This window comes from Xiphophorus maculatus, chromosome 8, assembly GCF_002775205.1.
Source record: "Xiphophorus maculatus strain JP 163 A chromosome 8, X_maculatus-5.0-male, whole genome shotgun sequence".
In the NCBI taxonomy this organism is placed as follows: domain Eukaryota; kingdom Metazoa; phylum Chordata; class Actinopteri; order Cyprinodontiformes; family Poeciliidae; genus Xiphophorus; species Xiphophorus maculatus.
In genome coordinates this window covers 14,066,665-14,092,019 of record NC_036450.1, presented here as the reverse complement: position 1 = coordinate 14,092,019, position 25,355 = coordinate 14,066,665, and the positions used below count along the sequence as shown (strand labels likewise).

General features: G+C 37.0%; 2 protein-coding genes across 5 annotated transcripts in view; both read right to left on the bottom strand.

Moving 5' to 3' along the window:
• LOC102225750 (PDZ and LIM domain protein 5-like) overlaps positions 1-8,583 on the bottom strand; it is a 40,220-nt gene extending 31,637 nt beyond the window's left edge. The window contains exons 1-2 of one of the 3 annotated variants that reach the window (XM_023338307.1): positions 8,470-8,583; positions 2,147-2,252 (exon numbers count right to left, since the gene is read on the bottom strand). In XM_023338307.1, coding sequence (XP_023194075.1) covers positions 2,147-2,245 — 99 coding nt within the window. In that variant the 5' untranslated portion in view covers positions 2,246-2,252; positions 8,470-8,583. The remainder of the gene's footprint in view (positions 1-2,146; positions 2,253-8,469) is intronic. The other 2 variants (XM_014472923.2, XM_023338306.1) reach the window with 2 other exon arrangements.
• A 4,169-nt stretch (positions 8,584-12,752) lies between these two features.
• Positions 12,753-23,246, bottom strand: LOC102221867 (melanopsin-B-like). 2 transcript variants are annotated; one of them, XM_005810083.3, is made up of 10 exons: positions 23,061-23,246; positions 17,634-17,769; positions 16,817-16,950; positions 16,323-16,526; positions 16,062-16,233; positions 15,057-15,218; positions 14,777-14,884; positions 14,517-14,691; positions 13,471-13,611; positions 12,753-13,365 (listed from the first exon to the last, which is right to left on the bottom strand). In XM_005810083.3, exons 2-10 carry the CDS (start codon positions 17,765-17,767, stop codon positions 13,294-13,296), a joined length of 1,302 nt encoding a protein of 433 aa, XP_005810140.1. In that variant the 5' UTR covers positions 17,768-17,769; positions 23,061-23,246; the 3' UTR covers positions 12,753-13,293. The 2 variants fall into 2 exon arrangements, with proteins under 2 accessions (XP_005810140.1, XP_023193763.1); XM_023337995.1 differs by lacking the exon at positions 23,061-23,246 and adding an exon at positions 18,444-18,519.
• Between the last annotated feature and the right edge of the window lie 2,109 nt (positions 23,247-25,355).

Here is a 25,355-nt window from a genome sequence, read left to right as displayed (position 1 = left end):
ATCAAGTCATTACATCATTACTCTATGGCAACGTCATTTATCGGAGCAAAATAAGTTCAAGCTCTGATGTGTTGTCAACAGATGCATACTCCTCAACATGGTAAGTATATTTAACATCGCAGGTCTCTAATGAACCCAGAAACAAGCTTGAGGTCAACACAGTTTCCTAACTCACCAACTGGATGAAGGGATTAAAGGAGCAGCTAAACTTTTTGCAGATGTTTGTAAATGTGTCTTGTCCACCAACTCTAATGGATCGTTTCCAATAATGCTCACCATGTCTAAAATGAGATTAAATTATATATCATTCCACCACACAGTCAAGACACAAACCAGCCACCAAATTATAAACCAAGGATAGATTCATTAGAGATTTCTGAAATAAAATACAGACTAGTAATAAGACATCATGAGTGGTGCAATGCTTTACTTCAAAGCTGGTTATAGACACTACACAAATTAGGCAGGATTGCACAATATCCTGGAACCCTGCCACCCTTCTTTCACAAATTCTTTTATTTGTTTTTCCAATCTCTAAATAATCCTGCACCGCCCTACCTCTCTGAGCTTTTACAATGACTTTGCTTCCCCTGTTCAATAGGATCAGAAGAGTAACTTCACCTGCATATGAATGTCAGAGAGGCATCTTTGCTGTTATTCTTTAGATCACCTCTGAAAATACATTTTTATCCTTAGACTTTTGACCCACCACAATTGAGCTAATTTTATTTGTTAGAGTTGCTTTATAGCATCTTTTTCTGTATTTTGTATCTGTGTTTTATTGTTTATAATAGTATAAAATATTTCTTCAGTACTTTGGTCAGGAGTGTGGTTCTTAAACTGCATAAACAAAGTTGGCTTGGCTTCTACTTCTAAATATTTTTATTAAGTTGTTCACCAAAGAATTGAAAAAAAAAACAATGTTTAAATATTTAAAAACACAAAATGACTGTTATGTTTAGACTAATGACTGCATGTAATTGTCTGGACATTAACAGTCTCACCTGTCACTTGTTTTCTCCTACTGTACTAGTGTTGTTGAGGAAACTCTGCTGTCAGATAAGCTTCTAAATGAGGACGTGCTTCACGCTTCATTCATCAGCTGCTTTCATATTGACAAGATTTCCACTGACAACATAATGTCCTACATACCAATTATTATCACCGTAGCAAGACTTAAAAATAGCGTGGAAAACAAACATTGGCCTTTCTGTTCTCTTCGAGTGGCTGTGTCTGAACACTAATGGACACATCATCAAATGAGAGGCATAATTTCTTTGCACACATGATACGACATTCCGTAACTAATCCTGCCAACAACAAATAAACAGAGGAACTGACCTTGGTCGTGACACTCAGATTAGAGTTTCATAACAGGAAGTGGCGAAACCTGAGTGACTCCCCTCTCTTTCTGAAGAAGTACACAAAGCACAATCCGTACGGGTGGAGGACTAAATGGCAACTTCAGTTGTATTTGCTGAACTGCTAATGTAAACGGAAGGTTTCTTTTTAATTTCTGTAGCAGATGCTGTAACACAATGCTTGAGAAATGTCCTCCTCAACCAATATCATAAATTATGTTATTGTGTATATTCACGCCAACAAAAAGCCATCCAGCTCCCAGAACACAGATTGAAAGGTCCTGGTTAGTCCACTTTGAATTTATGTGGCAGAACGTCCCCAAATAGTTATTACAGAACCACTGTGGCTCTCTAGGGTTACACTCAACTGCTTCCACAGTGCACACCATGTCTCCTGTGTCTCTAATCAGGAGAAATACCAGAGAAGAGGAAAGGTCGCTTATCCCTCAGTCAAATGGCTAAATGACAATAGTCATTAACACCCATTTTCTTAATCTATGAAATATGTGATTCATTTTCCAAATGGACAGATTATGTCTAGATCCTGTTATGCAATGTGATTTTGACAACAATAGGCAGACAGGAGGAGTGTAAAAGCCTTGAGCAACAGGCCACAAACTGTTGAATGAGCTGTCCAAATCCAGAAACAAGAGCCACACAAGAGGCAAATGGTCCTTTTGAAACTGAGGAAGCAAATGGCAAAACATGCATGGGTTGCATTCCTTTGAAGTGACCGTCATGAAGTGAAGGGTACATTTGCGTGTGCGTGTCCATCCCCTACTCACCCGTGAGATGGTGAGGGGCAGGCAGAAGTCCTTCCCTCCTTGCAGTCTAAAGCCCCACGGGGCAGGGCCGGCCAGGGAGACACTGTAGCTGTTGCTCATGATGTACCTAGAAACACATTTTTATCACTTTATTAGGCCTGTATCTAGAATAACAGAGTTTCAAACTTCAATGCATTTCATTGACATATCATGTGATTAACCTAATCAATTTAGAAGATCCAAAACAAAAACAGATTTCAACATTTTCCATGAATAAAACACTAAATAAGTGGAGCACACATTTGTATCCATCTAACCTGAGTCAATCCTTAGCCAACTTTGAACACCCAGTCCTTTTTTTTTTTTTTTTTTAAGAATTGGCCCAAGCTCAGTCAGAATGGATTTAGAGAATCTGATCAAAATGTTTAAGCATTAATAACCAAACTTGTCTGGAATTTGTCTAATTAATTAATATGGTTAGTGTAGTCAAAAAGGCAAAATAGATGAACACAAAACAGCATCAGCAGCCACATTGTCACATTGGTGGAAGGTCATAAAGTCTCTTTTGGTCTCCTCCAATTAGACGCCTTTCTTACATGCGTCTCGTATGTACCAGCCATGGCTTGTGGTGAACTTTAAAGAGGGCTTTCCTACAGTTTTCCTCCCATCATTCCTCCGAAAATGGTGTATTCGTGGAGTTAACCAGTGGTTATTCTGTCAACTGTTTTTTTTGAATTGTTGCAGCTCCTACACAGTTACCAAGCTTCTCTGTTTAATGATCTCTTTGGCCAACTTGTCCGTTTATGAGTAGAGCCATGCTTTAGCAGGTTTGCACGTGAATTTTCTCAATTACAGAAAAACAGATCTTACAGTTCTTTGTTGCATGTGTCCCCAAGTTTGGGATTAAAATTTATAACCAACTTGTCCAGTACTTCATCCCAGGTCTGTCTCCTGTGCTCCTCAGTGTCCATGATGGTGTTTGTTCACTTAGGTTTTCCCAGAAGTCTTCATGGAACAGCTATTTTTATAATGCCATCAAATTTTTGACAGGTGAATTTTGGATTCAATTAGTATAAAGCCTTACCTTTTTTTTCTCCTTTTCATTTAAAAACAATTGGAAATCACAAACCAGTCTCCTTTCACGTCACAATCATGCACTACTTTTTGCTGACCTACCAGTTGAATCCTTTTAAAATGCCTTGTTTACAGATTTAATTTGGCAAAAGTAAAGGGTGGGGATACTTTTGCAAGGCATTATAATGACTAAATCCATTTTAGAGCAAGAATACATATGAGAAAACTAAACCTGTTATTTATATTTTGTCAACAAGATTCAAATGTCAGACTCAGCCGTTTCAGAGCAGGTATTAGTTGCTTAACAAGGAAAACTATCGGAATGAAGAGTGAAAGTGATTCTTGGCCTACTTATATTTTGAAATCAACAGATTGACAGCAAGGGGGGAAAAAAAGAGGATGAATGTCTAACACTTTGTGTAAATTATTAAATAATGCTGACTGAATATCCAGCTAAATGAATGTAAGGCTTGAAATAACCTGCAATAACTAATACAAATTGAGGGAAAAAACATGTTCCAGCGGTGATCTTTTTTATCTTAAAAAGAAAATGAAAACCATCTCAACCAGCATTTTAAAGCCATTTGTTGAGCACATTATGTCAGCAATCTGTCACTAGATGTTCTGCATGAGACAAGCAGTCTTTCTTCACGGGAAAAACAAGTGAAGCTACTTGTATACCTGCTTATTAAGGATAAAGAACCACGACTGTTTTGAACATAATTCAAACCAAGTGTAATCATGCCAACATTACACATAGAGGGTAAAAAACAACCAAACCCAAGGCAAATAAGGCATTCTGAAAATTATGAGCTGTGACGGAAAGGCATCATTACTCCAGTCAAGCGGGCAACATCTTGAATTTCATCTTTCCTTTTTACAGTCCACAAACTGATACTTCGGCTTTAGAGCTCAAGAGACAAGACAAAATGTCTTCCATGCATTCATATTTAGCCAACCCCCGCCTTTGTTAACCACAAGGAGCAAAGAGACAAGATGTCATTCCTCACACCACTGTTGTGGCGCTGGACCTGCGCGAGAAAGAAGTGAAGACGAGACACACCCTTAATAGCGAGGGACTTGTTAGAACTCAGATTTCACTGGCAACTCAAAAGTTATGCAAGCTTTCCAAGAATTACTATAAATCTAAAAACACCTCAGTAGCTCCTTATTCTCAAATATATTAATAATGCCTCAATTAGAAATTAAAAACGTCAGGAAGGCAGCAAGATACATGCAAGCGTAAAAATATTTCATCCACCATTAAGTTTCACTGTCTAATGCCTGCCTGTTATGCATTCCTTTTCCCCTGAAACACTGAAGCTTTAAAATACTTACTGGAAGAAAGACTGAGGTCAAGTGGGGTGAAATGTGAAGGCTTGGTATATTGTAAAATTTATTTAAAGCGATAAGTGAGGAAACTGTTAAACCAGATTTGCAGAATACTGTTTTTTTAGAGGAAGGTGTGTGTGTGTGTGTCTGTTTCACAACTTCTGTCACTTAACAGTCATGTGGAAATGTTACCTTTGCCCCTACCAAACAGGAAGGGTGCATGCAGACACCAAAACTAAAACATCAAACACCACGTGGTCTAAGGTATGTTTACAATACTTGAAGAAGAAACTCTCTTCTCTCTTTTATCAATTGTTTCAGTCAGTAAAAGTTGTCTCTTGAGCTAGAACGGGTGACTTAATGTTTCATTTTATTCAAGAAATTACATATGTAATCCCCAGAAACACAGCTGGGTTATAAGACGACATGCCTTTCTTTCCCAGTGAATATTTCATGAGTAAAATGTTTTATCATCCTAAAGGAATGTCTTTTTGAAGCTGCCAGTCAGGCTGCCTCTGGGACAAAGCACCACCTGCTGCAGCCCGTCACCTGGTTTTGTTGTACCAGACGCATGGCAAATCAGGGAGCCTGTTTTCACACAATCTTCCATTCAAGCCTGAAGGAGAACAAGTGGATAGTAGAAATTGGGAAGGAAAGGATTAAAACTACATGTGAAAGTGACAGGGTAGCACGCATTGTTTCCCCAACTGTTATCTGGCAACAAACTGAGTTTTCCCCATTAAAACATAATTTCACCATATAGTTTTACAATCTTCATGTCAGAAGTGCAGTTAATTTTGGGGGGGAGCATGAGAAATGTTGGTAAACTTCCTTTTATTTTAAATCAAACAAATTACAATGACAAAAAAGAAAAGAGAACTAAAGTAGAATGAAAAAATTATTGAGAGCATGCAGACGAAGGTACCAAACATGCTAGTTGATTTAAAAAAAGACTGCCAAAGACTGTTTCCAGTCCTCTTTTTCCTTCATGGAGTGAAAGCATTTCAATAAAAAAGATGGAGAAGGTGTTTGTTGCTGGTTACATAATGGATATGGGCAGATCTGGAAAGACCAGTGAACTATTGCTAAATCAAAAAGACATACTAGGTACATTAAATGAAGAATAAAGTTGGTGACAATAAAGGATTGTGTTTTGTTTTTTAAGCCTTGTAGTTAACTTAGATTTGTTATTTTAAAGAACCACATAGAAAGCAATAGAAGATATAACCCAAAAACAACTGGATCTGAAGAAAGTCTTTTAGATTACTCAGATATTATGGTATATATCCAGCAGATAAACTAAAGCAGTGCTGGCTGAAAACTGCCATAAAGCCAGAAACATCTATGCCCAAGAAATGTTTTTGCAAATACTTTGGAGTCACGTTACCACACAAAATTCTGTGAATACTGAACCACAAATGGGGGAATTTGGTGTACAAGAAATAAGATGTATATATAAGCAAGTCTTTATAAAAAAAAAAAGCATATAAACAGAAGCAGTAATCCATCAGTTCAGCACTTTCTCAAATTACAGAGCTATTTCTGAGGCTTTTTCATTTAAGGTGTGATTGCACAACATATCAGGGATTTCCTTTTTCAGCAAAATGAAGAGAAATGTAAAGAAGTCATAGTTCAGAAAAAATAACTTGGAAGCCATCCTTCACATTGTCAAATGTTTTGTTTACCTTCTCATTTAAGGACTGACCTATGAACCACCAACGCTGACAAACAGCTAATGCTCTGAGGCCTTAGAGTTCATATTCCTAATGTACAGCCCTTTGGGAAAACATGACTCTGAACTGTTCAGGCTTGCATATTTTGTAATATTTACTTTCACAGTCAAATGAATCGACTCATTTTGAAGTGGTGAGATTTGAATCACGACTCCAGTCATGACAGATGCACACATATCAATAGCATTACCTAATAAGGAAAGAACAAAGATTAGGCCCATCTCATGCCCCTGCTTGTTTTGCAATCCCTAATGATATCATGCATAGACATGAGCAGACACACCTCTCAGTGTTCTCACACAGATGAAAAACAGTCGAGATGTGCATCAGAATTTTTCAGCAACATTCATATCGACACATCTGCAAGTCTGAAAGAGAATTCCCCTTTTGGGCCTTATCTGTCAAGTTCCTATCGTGTTGGCACCACTGCAAACCATTTCATCCCCTTTTCCCAGATATTAGCTCAGATATTTAAATGGCTTTGAGCTGAATGGTAGGCAGAGCATTTAAATAGTTTGAAAAATGTTTTTTCCTCCAGTGTCTGACTGTAAAGTAAATAACGCATGCTAATAGGAGCAGCTCGAATTTTTGCAGAATATCTCAACTTCTTAATGAGTTTAAAATTAGGTTATTTTGGAGAGGAAGCTGTATAAATACCATTAGGGTGCCTTTTCACATTCTTTCATGTAGCAACAAACAAACACCAATTTGATTCATTTCAATCTTTTGAGGTCAAAGATCCAGGGCAGCAATCAGTCACACAGTCCACAAATCTGACAGTGAGAATTGAAAGAGCGATAAGAAGAACCCCTATGTTGGAAAAAACCTCATGTGTAGTCTCATCTGCAGTTTACCACAAGGAGGACACTGCATATTAAAGAAAATTTCATCAGAGAAGACCAAAACTAAGCCAAAATGGCGGTGGTATCATTGTGGTATTGAGATTGCTATTCTACAGTAGCAACCAATGCAGGGCAATCTATTAAGAAAACTTGTTAGAGGCTGCAAAAGACAGTGGACAGTAACTCTGTCACCTTGACAACAATCCTAGACATACAGCTAAAGTTACAATGTCAGGGTTTAGATGAAGGCATATCCAGGATGTCCCTGTCAAAATCTAAATCTAACTAAGAATCTGTGGGAAGACTTTAAGTTAAATGACAAATTAGAATGGGTGCACCCAAAAACATGTGAATGTTTATGTCCAATTTTCTTTTTGTTTCTCACATAAAATACTTTAAAAGAGTCTCTAAAGGTCCAAGGGTCATAAATGCCTTTACAAGGCACTGTAAGTTCCCTAATCTTAGGCCAGTACAGTAAATTTCATAATAAAATGAACCACCACCCCTGCAAACAAAGGTTCATTTCAACTGGACAAGCTTTTTCTTTAATGGTAATTAAACACGGGTCACCTGAACTGAATGCAGGAGCCGCTCCCCATCATGACCCCAGCTGCATGCGTCACACCATGATTGTGTCAAACCATGTTTTCTTCATGCGGTATTCAAAAGAAAGAATGTCTCCAAGTTTTGATGAGCACAGTGTGTGAGATTTGTCATCAGAAGTTCAAGTTTCAGACGTCAGGCTTATTTCACAGGGTTTCATGAGGAGGCTTTGCTGCTAGGTAACGTTACAGCGAGATATTGACTGAGTGGCCTTGGATTTACTGCACCTTATCACAGCACTTTCACTGAAAACAAAGGGAATCTCTTTGACTTCACTTAAAATGCTAAAATACGTTATATTAGAGCTCAATCAATTACAATTAAGTCAAATACTCCTGATAGGATCATCAAATGTATACAATTTAATCTTCAAACGTCTTGCCCTATACTACCCATTTTTAAATATCCATGTCTTACTATTGACATTGCTAGCTTATACACGTTATTTATTTACAGAGAAACAACTACACTGACGATAATGAATAATGTAGTCAGTCTGTTCACCCATGTGTTCACTTGGAGAAGGTGCAGGACCGCACTGATAAAACACATGTCTAAGATTATTACCGCTCTCCTAGATTAAACTGAAACAAAAACATATCCGCCCAAAACGGATAATAACCTGTTTGTTATTTAAACGTTTTATTTTAAAAACATGTGATTTTGAAAGTCCAGATGAAGTTCTGGATTGCAGCTGCGTAGCGGGAACAAAAAGTTGCAAAAATAATGACGTAAATAAAAATAATAACATTGTGCTCACCTTACCTCGAGGAACCCGGGTTTGTGTTAAGAGAGAGGAGCGACTTCTGCCCGTCGATTCTCAGCCTCCAAGAAATGAAGTGAGTGGACCTGAAACTTCCGCCTTTAAGCCAGCCCTTCAGACAAGCGGGGAGGAGGGTCTACTACACCAGCTCCCTGAGGCCGGGGGCAGCACGACTGCAGGCAGACAGGCAGGCAGAGGCTTGTCCTGAAGGTGGGACAGGGACAAAACGCACTGACTGGCCTGCAAGGGCAAAGCTAAGAGCGGAAAGTCACTTTATAAACATCTAGCGGAGGGTTTAGCTTCACTGTGTTAGTGGGACTTTTTTTCTCATTAATGTGAAAAACAAAAAACAAACAGTGTGCAGTTGCTTGGAGGATTGTTATCTTTAGGCTATTTGACTAAAGTTGCAGTATGTATTGTTTACAAAAATATGTTAAATAAAATGTTTCCATATTTGCTAAAACTGTCACTCTGCTGTTATAGTATAATAGAGAGAGAGATAATCTGTGAAAGGTTCTAGCTCTTACACCTCCTTCCTGAGCGTCTATTGCCATCTGACGAAATGCACACTCCAACCAATCAGAGCCAGGAGGAAGGTCTTAGCACTGTCAATCAAGAGGAGACACATGCTGCCAAGTGTGCTAATGGTGGAAAAACAACTCATGCTCCAGGAAAACCGTTGATCTGGTGGCTATGCTAACAAGCCTTAGCATTAGTGGCAGACTATGCTGTGGTACATCACCTGCACCATAGCAAAGAGCAAGGGAAGAGGGTGAGCGGCAAGTACACCAGAGTGATTGACAGCATTAAGACTCTCCTCCTGGCTCTGATTGGTTGTTTCTGACTGAGTGGTGCATTTTCAGTAATTATTAACAAACAGCATGTTTTTGAAAGCACTTTGTTTTGTGTTCGGCAATCAGGTAATAGTTGAATTTATGCTTTCATGCATAAATGATCTAACCTGCATTATCAGTCATATATTATTGTGCTTGTCACATCAAACTGTTTGGATTTGACAGGTGAAATCCAGATTATAGCTCATCTTTTACGTTGCACATGATTCTTCTTATTTTGACTTACAGATACAAGTTTATATTCTGGGAGTAAGATCCATGTAATTTTTGCAAAAAATTGTGTATCAGAAGGTCAGGCTTAAGCTATAGATTTAGTGAATCTCACCATTAAAGCACTGTTTCAGTATCCATTAAAATACATTAGACTTTTATCCACATATTCTTGTCATTTAGAAGATAATTTTAACTCATTTTGACTTTCTCCCTCCCTACTATCTCTTGTTGTATTGATGGTAAATGGCTTTGTACTTGTATAGTGCCTTATCCAGCCCGAAGCGCTTCACACTACAGTCATTCACACATTCACGCACACCCCCCACGTTGATGGTGGCAAGCTACTGGGTAGTAGCCACAGCTGCCCTGGGGGAGCCTGACAGAAGCGATGTTTGATGTTGTAAATGAAAACCATCTTATTAATGTTATTCTTTATTTTTAATGCCTTGGGATATGTTTATGCCTACACAAGAATTACTTGTTTGAAAATACTCATTGGCATTTTGCTTAAAGGAAGGTTAGACTCTATAGGGAATGAGGTGCATACTTTTACATATCGTTATGGAAGAAGGATTTCAAACTCTGACGAAGAGTTGGCATTCTGTGCTGCATCCCTGCACAGTGAAGTCATGCTTTCCAGTAAATACCTCAGTGTAGAAGTCAGACACAACGTATGCCATCCTCTTTTTGCAACGTGCTCTACTGTCAGCAGACTGATGCCTTTCATAAGGTGAAACAATGTGACTGCAAGTATCATTAGTTTTGAATAAATCCAGTTCCACACAGACTTCAAGAACTAATCTTATGATTCATGTTGGTACAGTATGAAGACTTTGTTTTAGCACGAAAAGCTGTTAAATATTCCATGTGTTGTTTTGGTAAAATGTTTGGATGTTTCTAAATGTACAGTTGAAACTAAATATTTATATATCATGGTGTGAAAAAATGTTTTTCCACTTCCTGATTTTAAGCATTTCAGACATCAAACTAATTTAAATATTAGCCAAAGAGTACACAAGTAAACACAGAATGCAATTTTAAATGAAGGTGTTTATTATTACATGCGGGAAACAAAACCCTGTGGTGAAAAAGTGATTACCACCTAAACCTGATAATAACTGGTTGGGTGAACCTTTGCTCGTAAAATTGCAGTCATGTGTTTGTGACGACTTGCAATGAGTCTTTTATAGAATGTTATTATTTTCATCTTTGCAGAATTTTTCTAACATTGGAATGTTTTCTTGAACTGGAAGAGCTTTTTAAGGTCATTCCACAGCATCTCAATAGGATTAAGGACAGGACTTTGACTAGGCCACTTCAGAGTCCTCATTTTGTTTTTCTTCAGACTTTCAGAGGTGGAAATTGTGGTGTGCATTGGATGATTGTCCTGCTGCAGAACCAAAGTTTGCTTGAGTTAAAATGACAATTTGCAAATGGTTTCAGGGATGCAGACCATATGTTTTGGATAAATTTCATTTGGTCAAATGAAACTAAAATTGAAGTCTTTACCTTTGGAGGGAAACATGAGAAATGAGAATGCTATAGAACACTGTAACAATTGTGAATAGAAGAACAGGATAGGCAGCAGAAAAAAATCGCTCTCCCATTAGTCTGACATTCAGAAAATAGTGATAAAAAATTATTAGCCTGATTTAATGTCAGACAGAGCAATGGTTTTGTATTTTTACACAGTGTGTGTAAATAATATTTGGTTTAAATGTACTTGCTGCACTGGTGAGTGTTTCTGTGTCAAAGTAGACGTGAGTGACAGTGTTGATATGCCCTCTAGTGGCCAAAATGATCTTCACAATTCCTGTAAATGTGATACATTCAGCTATTTATAGTCTTTTATAGCTTGGACTTTAAAGTTTCTGACCTCTTGCCAACAAACATACCTGTATGAAATCTTCACTCCATTTCTTATTTAACAAAAACTAGATTGTCTTGCCAGGATGTGATGAAACACATTTGTGAATATGTGCCTGGAGATTTACTGGGAGTCCAGCAGCTAAATCCCCCTGTGTAATTCTTTTGAATCACTCAGCTGCACAAGGTAATCATCTGAGGATCTGTTACATGCCTTCAGATTATTATACCTAAATGAGCAAGAACCCCGTCTTGGTTTTAATGTAGAAAGACATATAATGTGCGCATGTGTGTGTATCTAGAAGAAGATACACACAGTGTCACTAATACATTAACTTCATTATAGCTGAAACCGTTATTCAGTTGATCAATATCACACCCACTGTCACAGTGATAGTGAAATATCAACATCAAGTGCTATATATATATATATATATATATAGCACTTGATGTTGATATTTCACTATCACTGTATATATATATATATATATATATATATATATATATATATATATATATATATATATATATATATATATATATATATATATTACTTTATATATATATAAAGTAAAGTATATAAAGTATATATATATATATATATATATATAGGGGATACAGGGAAAGAGCTTTCCTGTTACTGACACCCTGTAATGCTGCAGAGAAATGAATTCACACTAAATGTTTAAAGTTACAAGTGTCAAAATGAGTAAAATTTATATGAAATAAATATAACTTGAACAAGTTAAATGTTTGCTGTCCTTTCTTTCTCAAGTTGATCTAACTTTCTAGAAACATTTATTGTCCATGATTATCTTGTTTCACATGGATAAAAATCTGGTTTAAGATTATTTCTTTCTTTTTTTTCTTTTTCAAAACTAGGATACAAGAGAACACATCATTCAAGAAAAGCAGACGTGTGTTGATCTTCAGGATATAGCTGCAAGAAATGATCTTTACTAGACCTGCAACAGTCAACATAAAAAAATTAAAATACTGAAACAACTAGACCTGTAACAGGACTGGGCTCTGAAATTCACAGAGAAAGCTTTTCTTGTATAAGATTGCACAACATCAGCAAAATACAGATGATTTTTTTATGGCTTTTTTTGATAAGCATGGGAGCTTTCCTTAGACCAGATTTTAGCTATAAACTAAACTGGGAATGTAAGCTTGTCTAGAGAATAAATCTTTCCAAATGGGTAAAGTTATTGGTTTATTCACATAAATTAGATATTAATATGCTGAAGTATTTTGAACTTAGCTCTTTCAAATCAAAATTTAAAAAATTGCCTCATATTTCTTTTGTGTGTGTTGAGGCTGAACAACATTGAAAACGTAAAGAAAAAAAGTGAATATTTTTAATTTTGTAGTGCACATGATTTCACAAAGAACAAAAGAATTTGCTTGTTATGTAAGCAGACACATAACATGATTAAGTTTTTCACATATTGTAACGAAGGTAGACTTTACGTCTTTGGTGAAAAGAGTTTTACTTGCTGCTCTTCAGTTAAATGTCTGGAAACATGGATCAAATCTTTTTTGGGATAAGCTGTGTCGCAACTTGTGCTTCAGAAATGTTGGAGTCTTTATTTGCTGAGCAGAACAGTCCAGAGGTTGTAAACAAATTCTCAGATTTTTCTTGTAGGCTTTGTGCACCATGCTCTTGTTATATAACTGAAGGCTTTTCATTGAGTTGGATCTGACCTCTCAGGGGGAAAAGACATACATGATTGTCCAAAGTTTCTAGCATCCGTGACTCATCCTTGTTTTTCTCTTTCTGGGGCTGCTGTGCCTCAGTGTCTTCACTTTGGAATGCTTTATTCACCGTCCCGCTTTCGCTGTGTTGTTCAGCTTTCAAGGTTCTCCTCCTCCAAGCTAAGAACATCTATTCTGTTGATAAACTGATGTGATATACTGGCGAAAGTTTTTTCTGTGACGTTTTCTCCGGAAAAGCAGCCTAAAACAAAATGCAACGCAAAGACAGAGAACATTACTTCTGAAGGCGTTTCTGTAGCCATCAAAATTTAAAATTAGTAATTACGTTGATGAGCACCAACATTACCTTTTCCTGACTTAGACATTCCTTCTCCATGAACTGTTTAGTTAAAGAATAACGTTCTTTGACCTTTGCAGCAGCAGGGGTATAATCTGTCTTAGCACAATGACTCTGATCCATAGAATCCAACTCCACGTCACTGCAAACCTGATTGAAATGAGGTGAATATAAGTTAAAGAAAGCATTTACTAAAATCATTAAAACTACAGAAAGTTAATGTTCATAAAATCTTCAATTGGCTTTATACAAACTAAACCTAAATGTTTAGTCATAACTGCTTAATGTGTGTTTTTCATGTTATTAAGCATGTCAATTATTAAATCTTAGAGTCTGTAAATTTGTACTTTCATCTAATTTGCGATTTACAGAACGACTGTGAATTCAAATATAAAAATTCACACAAAATGGTTACACAGATCAAAGATACTTAAGGCAATTAGACCATTAAAACAATTAAAAAACAACAACAAAACAAACAACTCATAAACCATTAAAGAGCAATCATGCTGGTTAAAAGGTTCTTGTTGCTTTAAGAATAGTTTGAAATAATTGCAAGGAAATAAGATTTGGCATCTTGAGTTCAGACTGGTGATTATTCTACATAGGAGCCAAAATGCTGAATATTTCATTTTTTTCCATCCAAACAAAAAAAAGAGAAACGTTTCAAACAAAAGAAAGATATTTTTAGAGTGAAAAGAATAGCCAATATTAGATCTTGGTCGGAGAGAATTTAAGTAAGATGAAGCCAGGCTAAGCAGAGTTTAGTCAAATGAATATATCTCTGTACACTAAGAGGCCAATCGAGCTTTTGTGTGCAATGGTGAGACGTCTGCAGCCTGTTACAAACCTCAATGCACAGTGATAAACAATATTCAGTGACTGAAGACATTTGGCCAAAGAATTCATATACAGAACATGTACATAATCAAGCAGAGATAGGAAATTACTGGAAGACATTTCTTTCTAGCTTTGAGAGAGAATCAGAATGCACTGTGGTAATAAAACCTAACCAATATAAATAGAATACAAAAGCCTGCAGGGCTCATACTCACTGTGTCTGTTGTAGACATGGAGGAAACTCTCTGAAACTGTGATTTGGAGACTGATGACTGATGGCTAAGCACCGAGTCCCTTTTGGAGGACTTACTGTTTGACACTGATATGCAGTTCCTTTTAGGGGCATGGGCCAGAAAGTGTAGGCAGGGGACCTTCTCTGCCAGGGTGTCCCTGTTGGAATATTTCCTGATCATTCGCTGAAATAGCTTCCTTTGTATTTAAACCCTTAGTTAACAGTTAACTAATGTGTTGATACCTGTATCTGGAGTGAGTGATTCCATAGATGAAAGGGTTGTAGATGGCAGACGCTTTTGCAATAACCGCAGGGACAGCTTTGGAGTATGGATTGAGAATGTGTGCATATCTAAAACACAGTGTGTTGACAAATGTAAGCAGAGATCATGCATGCATTTACTGCAGGATAATATGCAATCATTCGTTGAGATTGAATAAAGTTCATAATGAAATAATGACCAAAAAGAGCTTAGACTATTGAAATAAATATTTCCACCAAAAGGTAAGGGTTTTGTATTTACCCAGCCCAGGCGATGAGAGTGACACACGCATAGGGTGACCAGGAAAGTACGAACACTATGATCACCACAAAGGCAATCTTTGCCAACTTCCACTCAGTCCTGATAGACTGCTGTTGGATCAGGGTTGACTTTCTCACCTGAGACCCCAACTGCTCAACATCTCTGAACATTTAAAAAAGGAAAGGTCCAGATTAATACACCACCAAATCCAAAAAAGTATGCAATAATATGAAAAAGTTAAACTAAAAAAATGTACACTAGAATGATAATACACAACATACCTCATACTTTTAATTGCAACCCTTGTATAAAAAGCCTTATATAAGAGCCACAATTTGAAAATTGCTGCTTTTTTCCCCACACACCAAGTTTTGCAGATTTTGTTTACCTTCCTTAACATCTTCACAGCACCCATGTTTGTCTCAGCTCCAGCTGTTTTGAGCGGTAATATATTCTATCACTCAAACTAGAGCCACAGTTTAAAGGGATAGGAACATTAAAAATGAAAATGTGATGCATGTTTGTAGTCAGAGCCTTTTATTCTGTTACCCCTAAATAAAACCCAGGTTGCCTTTAAGTGATGAGTAAATTGAATCCATCTCTATATGTTTTATAAGGTTCTGCAGAGATCCACAGGTCAGGTGGGACAATCTGGTGACAGGACAACTATTAGTTGTGCGCTCCAAAAAATATGGTCTATATGGAAGTATGGCAACAAGAAAAGTCATGGAAAAGATAAAATTACAAGAAGTCCTATTTAAAGTTTCCCGCAACCTGTCTGTGCTCTTCATCCAGTTTGACAAAGCTTGAGGTATTTTGCAAAGCTTTGTAGTGACCCCAGAAGACTTGCGAAATTAATATCTGAATTTACGAGTGTGAGATAAAACTGGAACAAAATACAAATTTATTATACGCCTGCCTCATAAATAATGGTTATAAATAGAACAAATTGCAATTTTAATGAAAATGTTTGGGATCAAATGGGTAGCAAAGCGTTTTTTTTACCTGCTTGCATGACGAATTGCTAGGAACATGCACAAGTAACAGTAGGATATGATGCCCAGAGGAACGAAGAATACGAAGCAGCACAACATCAAAGTGTAACTTTTATTGGCTGGAGTAGATGTCACATAGTCCCATGTGCAGGAGGTCATCAGGCCCTCGGGGATGTAGGAACCTTTGGAAAGAAGTTCAACACAAAGAAAGCATAAAGCAGCACAAGTAATGGTGATTTGAAAATATTGCTGAAATGACTAATGTACTTACTCCACCCCAAAAGTGGTGCAAGGCTCCAAGCAAGTGAATAAAACCACACAAGGGCAATTATGAGGCAAGTACGTCTTGCCGAAGTCCACCCTATGGACTGCAAAGGCTTGGTGATTACTATGTACCGGTCTATAGAGATGGCGAGAAGGTTTATCATCGAGGAGATTCCAAATAAAGCCCCGCAGAAGGCATAAATTTTACAGCCTGTGTGGGATAAATATGGAAGGAAACTGTTTAATAACATGTTTCTTTTTACATGAGGAAAACAAACTTTCTGCTTTTAGGGAGCATGCTTAAAGTTACTAATGTCTTAAAGTTGCCTCATCATCACATTTTGCTTACTGCAAGAAAAATATGCTCAAAAAACCAAGTATGTTAAAAAAATTAGTTTTGTATGAAATACTCTGTTCATAAACAACAAAATAAATTATGCTGTTATATTTATTTTTTTCTAATGATGCACAAGTTATTGGAGACAATGATAAACAATATACCTGTTTCCCCAAAAATCCACCCCTTATTGAGGCAGTTAACAAAAAAGATGGGTGATTGTGTGATGGCCATCAGGAAGTCGCTGATGGCCAGGTTCATGATAAAGAAGTTGGGAGGTGTCCGGAGTTTCTTGTTGCTGAAAGACATCAGGTTTGAAATGTTGCCTATAAGATGTCATTATTTTACAAACCAATAAAATAGTATGAAATTGATTTATTATACAGTAAACTTTACCTATGTTCTGTTTTTCCTAAAATATTTGGATGGTGTAAAGCACAAAAAACCTAAATACACTTGTTATATCCACTTGTGTGCAATTTTAGCTACTTTATGTAAGTTTAAATGTCAGATGTCCTAATGTATTTCTGACCACAAAACCTTACTTTAAAAGAAAAGTTTTAAAACTCTTAATACTTTTAATTCTATCTTCAACACAAAGAAAGCATAAAGCATGTGCCTTTTCAGCTTGGTTACATTATTTAAATTCTTTAGTATCGATAACTTTTATTTATTTAAATTTCTATATGTATAAGTTTGAAAAATATGTTTGCAATTTTTTAAAATGACTGTAAATGTTTTAGCTTGTACATTTTGGACACTACGCAGATTAAGTATTTCAGATATTCCTCAATCCTAAAATTCAATAAAGGTATTTATTGCATGATCACTCCACCGTGATGAAGCACAGTTGAAATAAGTCCTTAAAAGTCCAAACGTAATATCACATTATTGTCCACAGTTACCAGACAAGTAGTTTACTGAAAGAACAACAAATAAATAAATAAATAAATAAATCTTGATAATAGTAAGTTTGCTTACCAAGAAAAAGCATACATGACCAAGGCATTCCCAGAAACTCCCACTGCTCCGATCACTAAGACGAAGAAGGCAACGATGTAGTGAACGTGGTCCGGGACGTCCACATGCCGATAGAATCCGTGTTCTAGATCCATACCTGTGATGCAACCAAATACATGTTGAATCATTTTGTGAGCATGTCTTAAGTTTTGTGCAGCTTCCTCACCCTCCTAACCTACTGAACTCTGTTGGATGACATAACAGTGTCGTTCATGAGTTGCATTCCTCATAGTCATATGAAATGTTCTCTTTGGTACTGATAACTTTTGGACATGTGCCTTTTCAGTTCACACGAACAGGGAATTTCCGTTTAGGAAAACAGGATATTCAAGCTTTTTGTCTAAGTGCAAATATTTTAGACAAATACTCCGGTATGCCACAGCATTAAATGTCAGCACTGATGAGGAATTTTTACTTTGACACTTTACTAGACTTGAGGGGAAAAAACTCATCACAGAGAGTCTATTATTTAAATCCACCATAAATTCATATGGTGGATATTAAAAATGTTCACACATCTATGAAATTTCAACATTTCTGTGAAGTTAAAATGGAGATTCTAATGGCAGTAATGCTATACAGTTTAAATGGAAAACAGACCAATATGTTGGAGGAAATAAAATGTTAAAAATTATGAAGTAACCCAGCTGCATATGTGTGAACAACCTTAAGCAAAAACATAAATCTGCGGCTGAAATATATTTGGATTCAATTTTAAAAATGTGTATTCTTGAAACAACCTGGAACAGCCTGAAAAAAGGTTCAGCTTACCTAGTTGGGATTTTCTTATATTCATTTACATCGAGCCATGGCCGAGGTTTTCAGAAAAGTTTTCAAAATGTTGTACAAATGTATCAGTAAGGAGAAGAGTCCAGTAAAAAAATAAGAAAGCTGATGAAGATGAAACCAAAAATCCATTCGTGGGACACATTTCCAAAACGTTTGACACTGAAAACAACAATAGATATTACCAAAGAAGCACCACGCCCACAGTGAAACATGATGGTGGGAGTATCATACTCTGAGTTTATTTTTCATGAGACGCAACCAGGTTGTTTTTGTGGAATCATTTATGAGCGGTTCTAAATATCAGTCTGTTTTGACTGACAACCTTCCAGTGGCTGCTAAGAATCTCAAATGAAGCAAGATTTTTACTTTTCAGCATCACAGTTAGCCCTAGAATGCATCTAAATCAAATGAATGACTTTGAAACAGAAAAATTGCCACACAGTTTGATCAAACTAAATCACTTCTAACATTTTCCCTGCAGCCACCAGCAAATAATAATCCTGTTTTATATGAAATCTGCCAGCAGCGCATATTAATCCCATTCATCAATTTTCATTAAAAAAGTAAATTAAAATTTTCTAATTCAGTAAGCTCTGTTTAGATAATCTACCACTATGTTGCCACATTAATTCTTTTGTTGATATGGAAAATACTGTAGCTGTTAAACATCAACATAAGATGGCATTGATTATGTGAGAGTAAAAATAAAGTGTAAAATTCAAGCATCTGCATCACATAAACCTCAGATCTAAAACAGAATCAAACTCAGCTGTTAAAACTGGATTCTTATGAGCAAAGCACATTTTAAAATTAATGCAGGATTTGACATACTATGATAGATTATGGTCTGTGTGTGAGGGGGTGTGGTGGCAATTAAATACAGGTGTTATAGGTTATTTAATCAAGAGGATTATGACAGTCAAAATTTTAATATCAATTAATAACACTTGCAGACTGTCAAATGGGGCAAGTGAGTAATAATCGCCATAAAGGTTGTAGAGAAGTGCTTTTCTGGTCAGAAAAGAGATGCACCCTCATTATTACTGAGCTGATGGGTATTCAGAATTTGCAGGGGGATTTTAAAACTACTAACTAATGTCTGTGACTTTTCTACATGATGATGAATCATTTAAAAAAAATTTTTTTGTTTTTTTTAATTAAGAGATAGGTTTAATGTGTTACTGATACCTTTATATTTCAAAAAGTAGTGGTCTGCAGTCCGGAAATAATGGTGTTGTAATCTAGTAAAGGTGAAAATACCTTGTAGATAGACCTTGTATTGTTGCACAGTGCACTTGGACCTGTTTGAGATTCACACAGTGGTGTCTTGCTGTGCTCATTGAGCTCTTCTCTGTCAGAGGTAGTCACACTCAACTCTTACTTCCTCACAAATCCAATACCTATCTGGTTAATGTCACATTGCAAAAGTGGAGCACAGTTTTCCCCATCTTTTATGATTAATAAGCTACATTCAGATGCAAAATCTCACAAATAGGATAACACTGAATATGGCAACTGAATGTAATGTAAAATACCCAGTCTAAGACTTTTATGACAGTGTAAATTTGCTGCTTTCTCAAAATAACTCAATGCACAGCCATTAATGTCTAATCTGCAGGCAAGAATAGTGTGTTCCCCTCCTAAGTGAAAATTTGTGAATTATGTCCAATTAGCCATTCTCCCTTCCCAGTGCTGTGTGACTTGTTAGTGTTACAAGGTCTCAGGTGTGCTAAATTTAGTGTTATTGCTCTCACACTCTCTGATACTGGTCACTGGGAGTTCAATATTGCACCTCATGGCAAAGAACTCTCTGAGGATCTGAAAAGAAAATTGTTGCTTTACAAAAAGATGGCCAGGCTTTGAGGAGATCGCCTTCACGCTGAACCTGAGCTACACCATCCAGTGGTTTAACAGAAGAGGTTCCAGTCAGAACAGATTTTGTTGTAGTTGATCAAAGACGTTGAGCGCACGTGCTCAGCATCACATTGAGAGGTTGTCTTTTGAAAATAGACGCAAGTACTGCGTGGTGTGTCTGCCTGTTACTGCTCAGACCATCTCACATTGCATCAAATTGCCCTGGATGCCTGTTGAAAGCGTCTTCTGAAGAAGATGCTCACGAAAGCATGCAAACAGCTTGTTGAAGATAATCAGACAAAAAGGCAGATTCTTGAAACCAAGTTCTGCAGTCTGACAAAACTAAGATAAACCTTTCTGGTTCAGATGATGTCAAGCATGAGTGGTGGCAATATGGTGAGAAAAACAAAGACCAGCGTGTCCTGCCTGCAGTCAAGCACAATAATGGGAGTGTCATGGTGATGCCAACCACGGGGAGCTAAAGTTAATTAAGCTCCCCGTGGAGAGCTTAATTAGGGAACTATGATTTCCAACTTGTACTGTGACATCTTGAAGCCAAACATCATTCTCTCTGTATTCCAACATGATAACTATCCCAAACACACCTCCAAGATGGCCACTGCCTTCCTAAAGCAACTGAGGGTACAAGTGCTGGACTGACTAAGCATGTCTCCAGACTTGAACCCTAATCTGTGGGGCACTGTCAAACATACACCATATCCATAGTTAGAGCTGTACTCACTTTGGTGTAGACATTAATGGCTATGTGTTTTGAGAGAAGAGCAAAATTACATGGTTATACAAGCTGTGACTACTTCACATTGTATCAAAGTATCATATCTTCAGTATCTTTGTGAAAACCAGCCCTTGTCCTAGTGTATTTGCTTCATACAGAGGGTCTGGGCTCTTTGCTAGTGAAAAGCGATTGCTTCCTCGAGGGGTGGACTCTGTTGAAGTTTTAGATTTGACCCAATCACTAACGTTTGTCCGTGATGCTTGTAATGCGCCAGTTTTACTCTATGAAGGCTTACTAGAAATTGCCTGCATTGTAAACAACCATCCTGCACTGAGACGAGAAAAGAGCTGAGCTGAACGAGGAGGCTGGTTGTGTAAATTTAATATTTCGAAGTGTGGACAGCATGGACTGAATGACTTTGTTCACTTTCTCCGCTGCCATTGCTGAATCTACAGGCAGACTACAGTTCTAAAATAGCGCAGAAAATTGACATCATTGTTTACAACCTTTCCTTCTGTGTGTGGATTGGTCCAGTCAAATATTAAGTCAAGGGGAAAAAGCCCAGACTGTAAGTGAGATTTTTTTTCAAGTGGAGTTGCACAGGAAGGCCATAGCCAGTCTGTATCGTCAGTGATAAAAAAAAAAGTATGTCTCTCCCCCTATGGTGGCAAAGGTTGACATAAGGTTAAATAAATAATTACATAACGTTTTCAGTCACTTTTGCCCAAAGTAGCATTCTATTCCCATTTGTGTGTCTGTGCAACAGGAGAGGGAACCCCTTGTGTTGTTTACAAAGTAAGTACTGCCAGAAAATATGTCTGTACTCAGTGGCTGATATGCCAGAAGGCAGCATCTGATAAATACCTTACCAAGTTTTTGTTTCTGAATGATTACATCACAAGGAGTCTTTTTGCTGTTACTGTTTCTTGTTATTGTGAGGAGAGAAGAAGCTTCACCATTCTTCACAGACTTTCATTTTGAAATACGTGACCTGAAGAGACCTGAATTCTTCTGAATAAGAGATAACAGGGTGAATTTTGGTGTTTCTTCATGGTGGTTGATGGCTATAGCCTGCACTAGAGAAACAGTTCGTTTGCAAAAGCTAACTTTTACCAGTTATTCAGTTCTTTTAATCAATTTTCGTGCATAACTTTAAGCAGAAATTCTTCATATTCACATATTACTTCTTTACCAATCCAGATTATGGGTTATTACTTTTAACCACAACCTGTTGGCTTCATATTCCATCATTCTGTGGACTGGCCTCACATTTTAATGGTTTAGGAAGTTATATAATATACTCTATCAGATTAACAATGCTCCAGCATCATCTTCCTGCACATTTGATTCTGCAGCATGTCATTTGACTTTACCTATTTTACTGTTTGAAAACGTAACTCAGAATGCTGGTTCAAACCCAATTCCCTACCTTATAGTGCCAGAATAAACCAGTGTTGAGTTAGTCCATATTTATCTTGGTGTGGGTGGGTTATTTTTTAGTCTGCAATCATTATTTTATTTTTTGCAGTTAGTCCTGTAAGTGAACATTTTAAACCCTTTCACCAATGAAGACATAAGCGAAGTATCCTCCAGTGCTCCTGTTAGAAATCAGGAAGTGGTTTTATTGTTTCACTTGAAAAACACTTCTAGGAATCAAGCCCACATGTGATGTTATCTACAATATGCACACTTATTTCCCAGTCATATTTATTCAGTTATTTTTAGAGGCTCAGTCAGTTGTGTTTTGTTGTGATTTTAAAGAATGATTTGCAATGGATAGCTTAAGTGTAGAAGAAAACAGTCACTGGTTCTGCCTTGCTACATTAAATACTTTGTGAGAAAGTTTGCTAGAATTGCTTTTGAATGCAAGTAATCTGCAAGTCTTGTGACTCACAACAAAAGGCAATATTTAAAACAAGATTTAAATTAAGGCCAAAATTAAGCTTAAATTAACATTTATACTTGTTTGACATTAATACCCAAGTAAAAAAATAATAATTTTACCATACCTTTTGCTGAAATTAGAGCTTATTTTCCTTCTTCTTTTCTGCTTTGAGACAGAAGACAAGAAACATAGAAGCTGTGCAGTAGATGAAAAATCCTGCAGGTTAATCAGTTAGTCTATCTGATTCTCTAATGTCTAAACTCCAAAAGCTAGCGCTTTACATGCTTCATGCGCTGCCATGAATGCTCCACAAAAGCAAGAATGTCCAGACTGAGCCTGAAAGCCACCAGCAGCACACTGGCCCATCCCCCTGAAAGCTCCCCATCACGCACATATCTCTCATGGCACAATAAATCGATCCAGCTCATGTGTTTTTTATGCGTGAATGAGGATTGCTTTTTTGTTTGTTTGTTTGTTTCTGCCTGTGTGAAGAGGCTGGTATCAACAGCAAAATCTAACCCGTTTTGTTTGAGAAGAAGAACCTTTAATGGCATTTGAATTAAAATGTCACTTAGAGCCCTAGATTATGTTTTGTGCACACTGATTGTTTTTCACCAAACACAAAATATGAATGGGATGTCTATGTTCATGCATCAGATAAGACATGTGGACAGGAGGTGTGAAAGTGCCATAACCCAGTTGTAACAACCTCCCATAGAGTGAGCTGAGGCGCATAGAAAGAAGTCTCGTGGTTTACGAGGGAAAAAAATCTAGCCAAGTATGAAAGTATCATACTTGTTCACTGCTTAGCCATGTGTGAGAAGATTTCTGAGAAAAGTGTTCAGATGAAAGCCTCCCAATGCATCATCTCATGCACAACTGAACGGGCAGCTTTAGCACCTCCTTGTGCCCTTAATATTTCCATTTTCCAGGAAGATTTTGTGTAGATACCTTCCAGCATGAGGAGGATAATCCTTTACACTCGTGGGTCACTGCACTTCCAAGGGAAGCAGGTCCATCAATATGCATTGGTTTCCAACCAGTAGACTTGACAAATATAAATCCTCTGAGAAAAAGGAGACTACTTATTCCTTCATTTTCTGGGAACATTTTTGTCCCATTATTGATTATTTTCTTGCATGGTTGTAATTATTTTCCAGACAAATAACTGGTTGAGTAGAAGGTTATAGTTGTGATAACCAGCTGACTCACTACGAGCATCGTTTCTACAAAGTTTTACTGTTTTCTGCATCTGGCTCAGACAAAGACAGCTTTCTTCATTTTTTGAGTCGTGTTGCAATCTGAAGTGACATAAAATGATTCACACTGTGTTTAGTAGGGCGGTTAGAACACTCATTCTATTGCAATTCCAATGAAGTAGCTCAGTATAACAACAACAACAACAAAACTCATTGAAGTTTTTAGAATTTTTCAGTCTCTTTTAGAAAACTGGAAATACAGATGGAAATCCTCCTCAAATTGGTAAATTTAACACAGCTGAAATGAAACAATTTCTATCATTCATGCACACATAAATTAGATCAGATACCTGGTACTTTTTATCATTGAGATTGTCGTACCAATACTTTTTTTTAAAATCACAAATAGGCACAATTTACATGCCAATGAGAAAATGGGACTGATTTTAGAACATCTCTGTGGGTATTCCAGCTTCTTCCCACTGTATGTACTATTGTGTCTCTGTCTTCTGTGATTTTGAAAATCTTCAACTGAGAGCAGTTATCTTTTTAAAGCAATTATCAAGAGTTTGGTGTCATTCTGGCTGGGTATTTGAAAACTATTCTTGGCAAAATTGACAGAGTTTCTTACTTGGGAAATTATTTTTAACATAGTTTATATAATTTTAATACAACTTATGTTGGGGGTTATTCCACTCCTTCACTATTTTCAAAATCAGTTTGGATGCTTGTTTGCTCTGCTGGAAAACACAACTGCCCCGGTTTTAACTTTTGATTTGAGGAAAAGTGTAAATTAATTTTTCTACTTTGGCATTCCTTTAAATGTCTACAATGCACCAGAAACACCAGCAGGGAAACATAATCCCATCAAGATGTCACTACCTCAGTACCGTTTGGCTTGAAAGCATCACAATAACACATCCAAACTGTGGTGGTTTTTGATATGAGCCATATGGGGAGTTGCCCAGGGCGATATTAAAATGAAGAGCCCCAAACATGAGATAAAATCAGTATAACTTCTCTGAGGGTACTCGAGCTTCTCACACTAAATGAGAGTAAAACAATGAATGTATTTTGTCCCTTTAAGTCGTTTGTAGCTCCCGACCTTCGTTTAAAGAAAAAGAGAAATTCTTCATGTCCTCTAGTATTTCTATTTACACTAAATGATTGGAGGAAGGTCCTGTTAGTTTATTTTTTCTCGGGCGATCCACAACAATCAG

Coding starts and splice junctions, on each gene's coding strand:
- LOC102221867 (XM_023337995.1), bottom strand. CDS start 18,468: ATGAATATAAGAAAATCCCAACTAG. Junction 16,234..16,322: donor TGCACCACTTTTGGGGTGGA/GTAAGTACATTA, acceptor TTCTTTCCAAAG/GTTCCTACATCCCCGAGGGC. Junction 13,612..14,516: donor CCATGTCTACAACAGACACA/GTGAGTATGAGC, acceptor CATTTCAATCAG/GTTTGCAGTGACGTGGAGTT.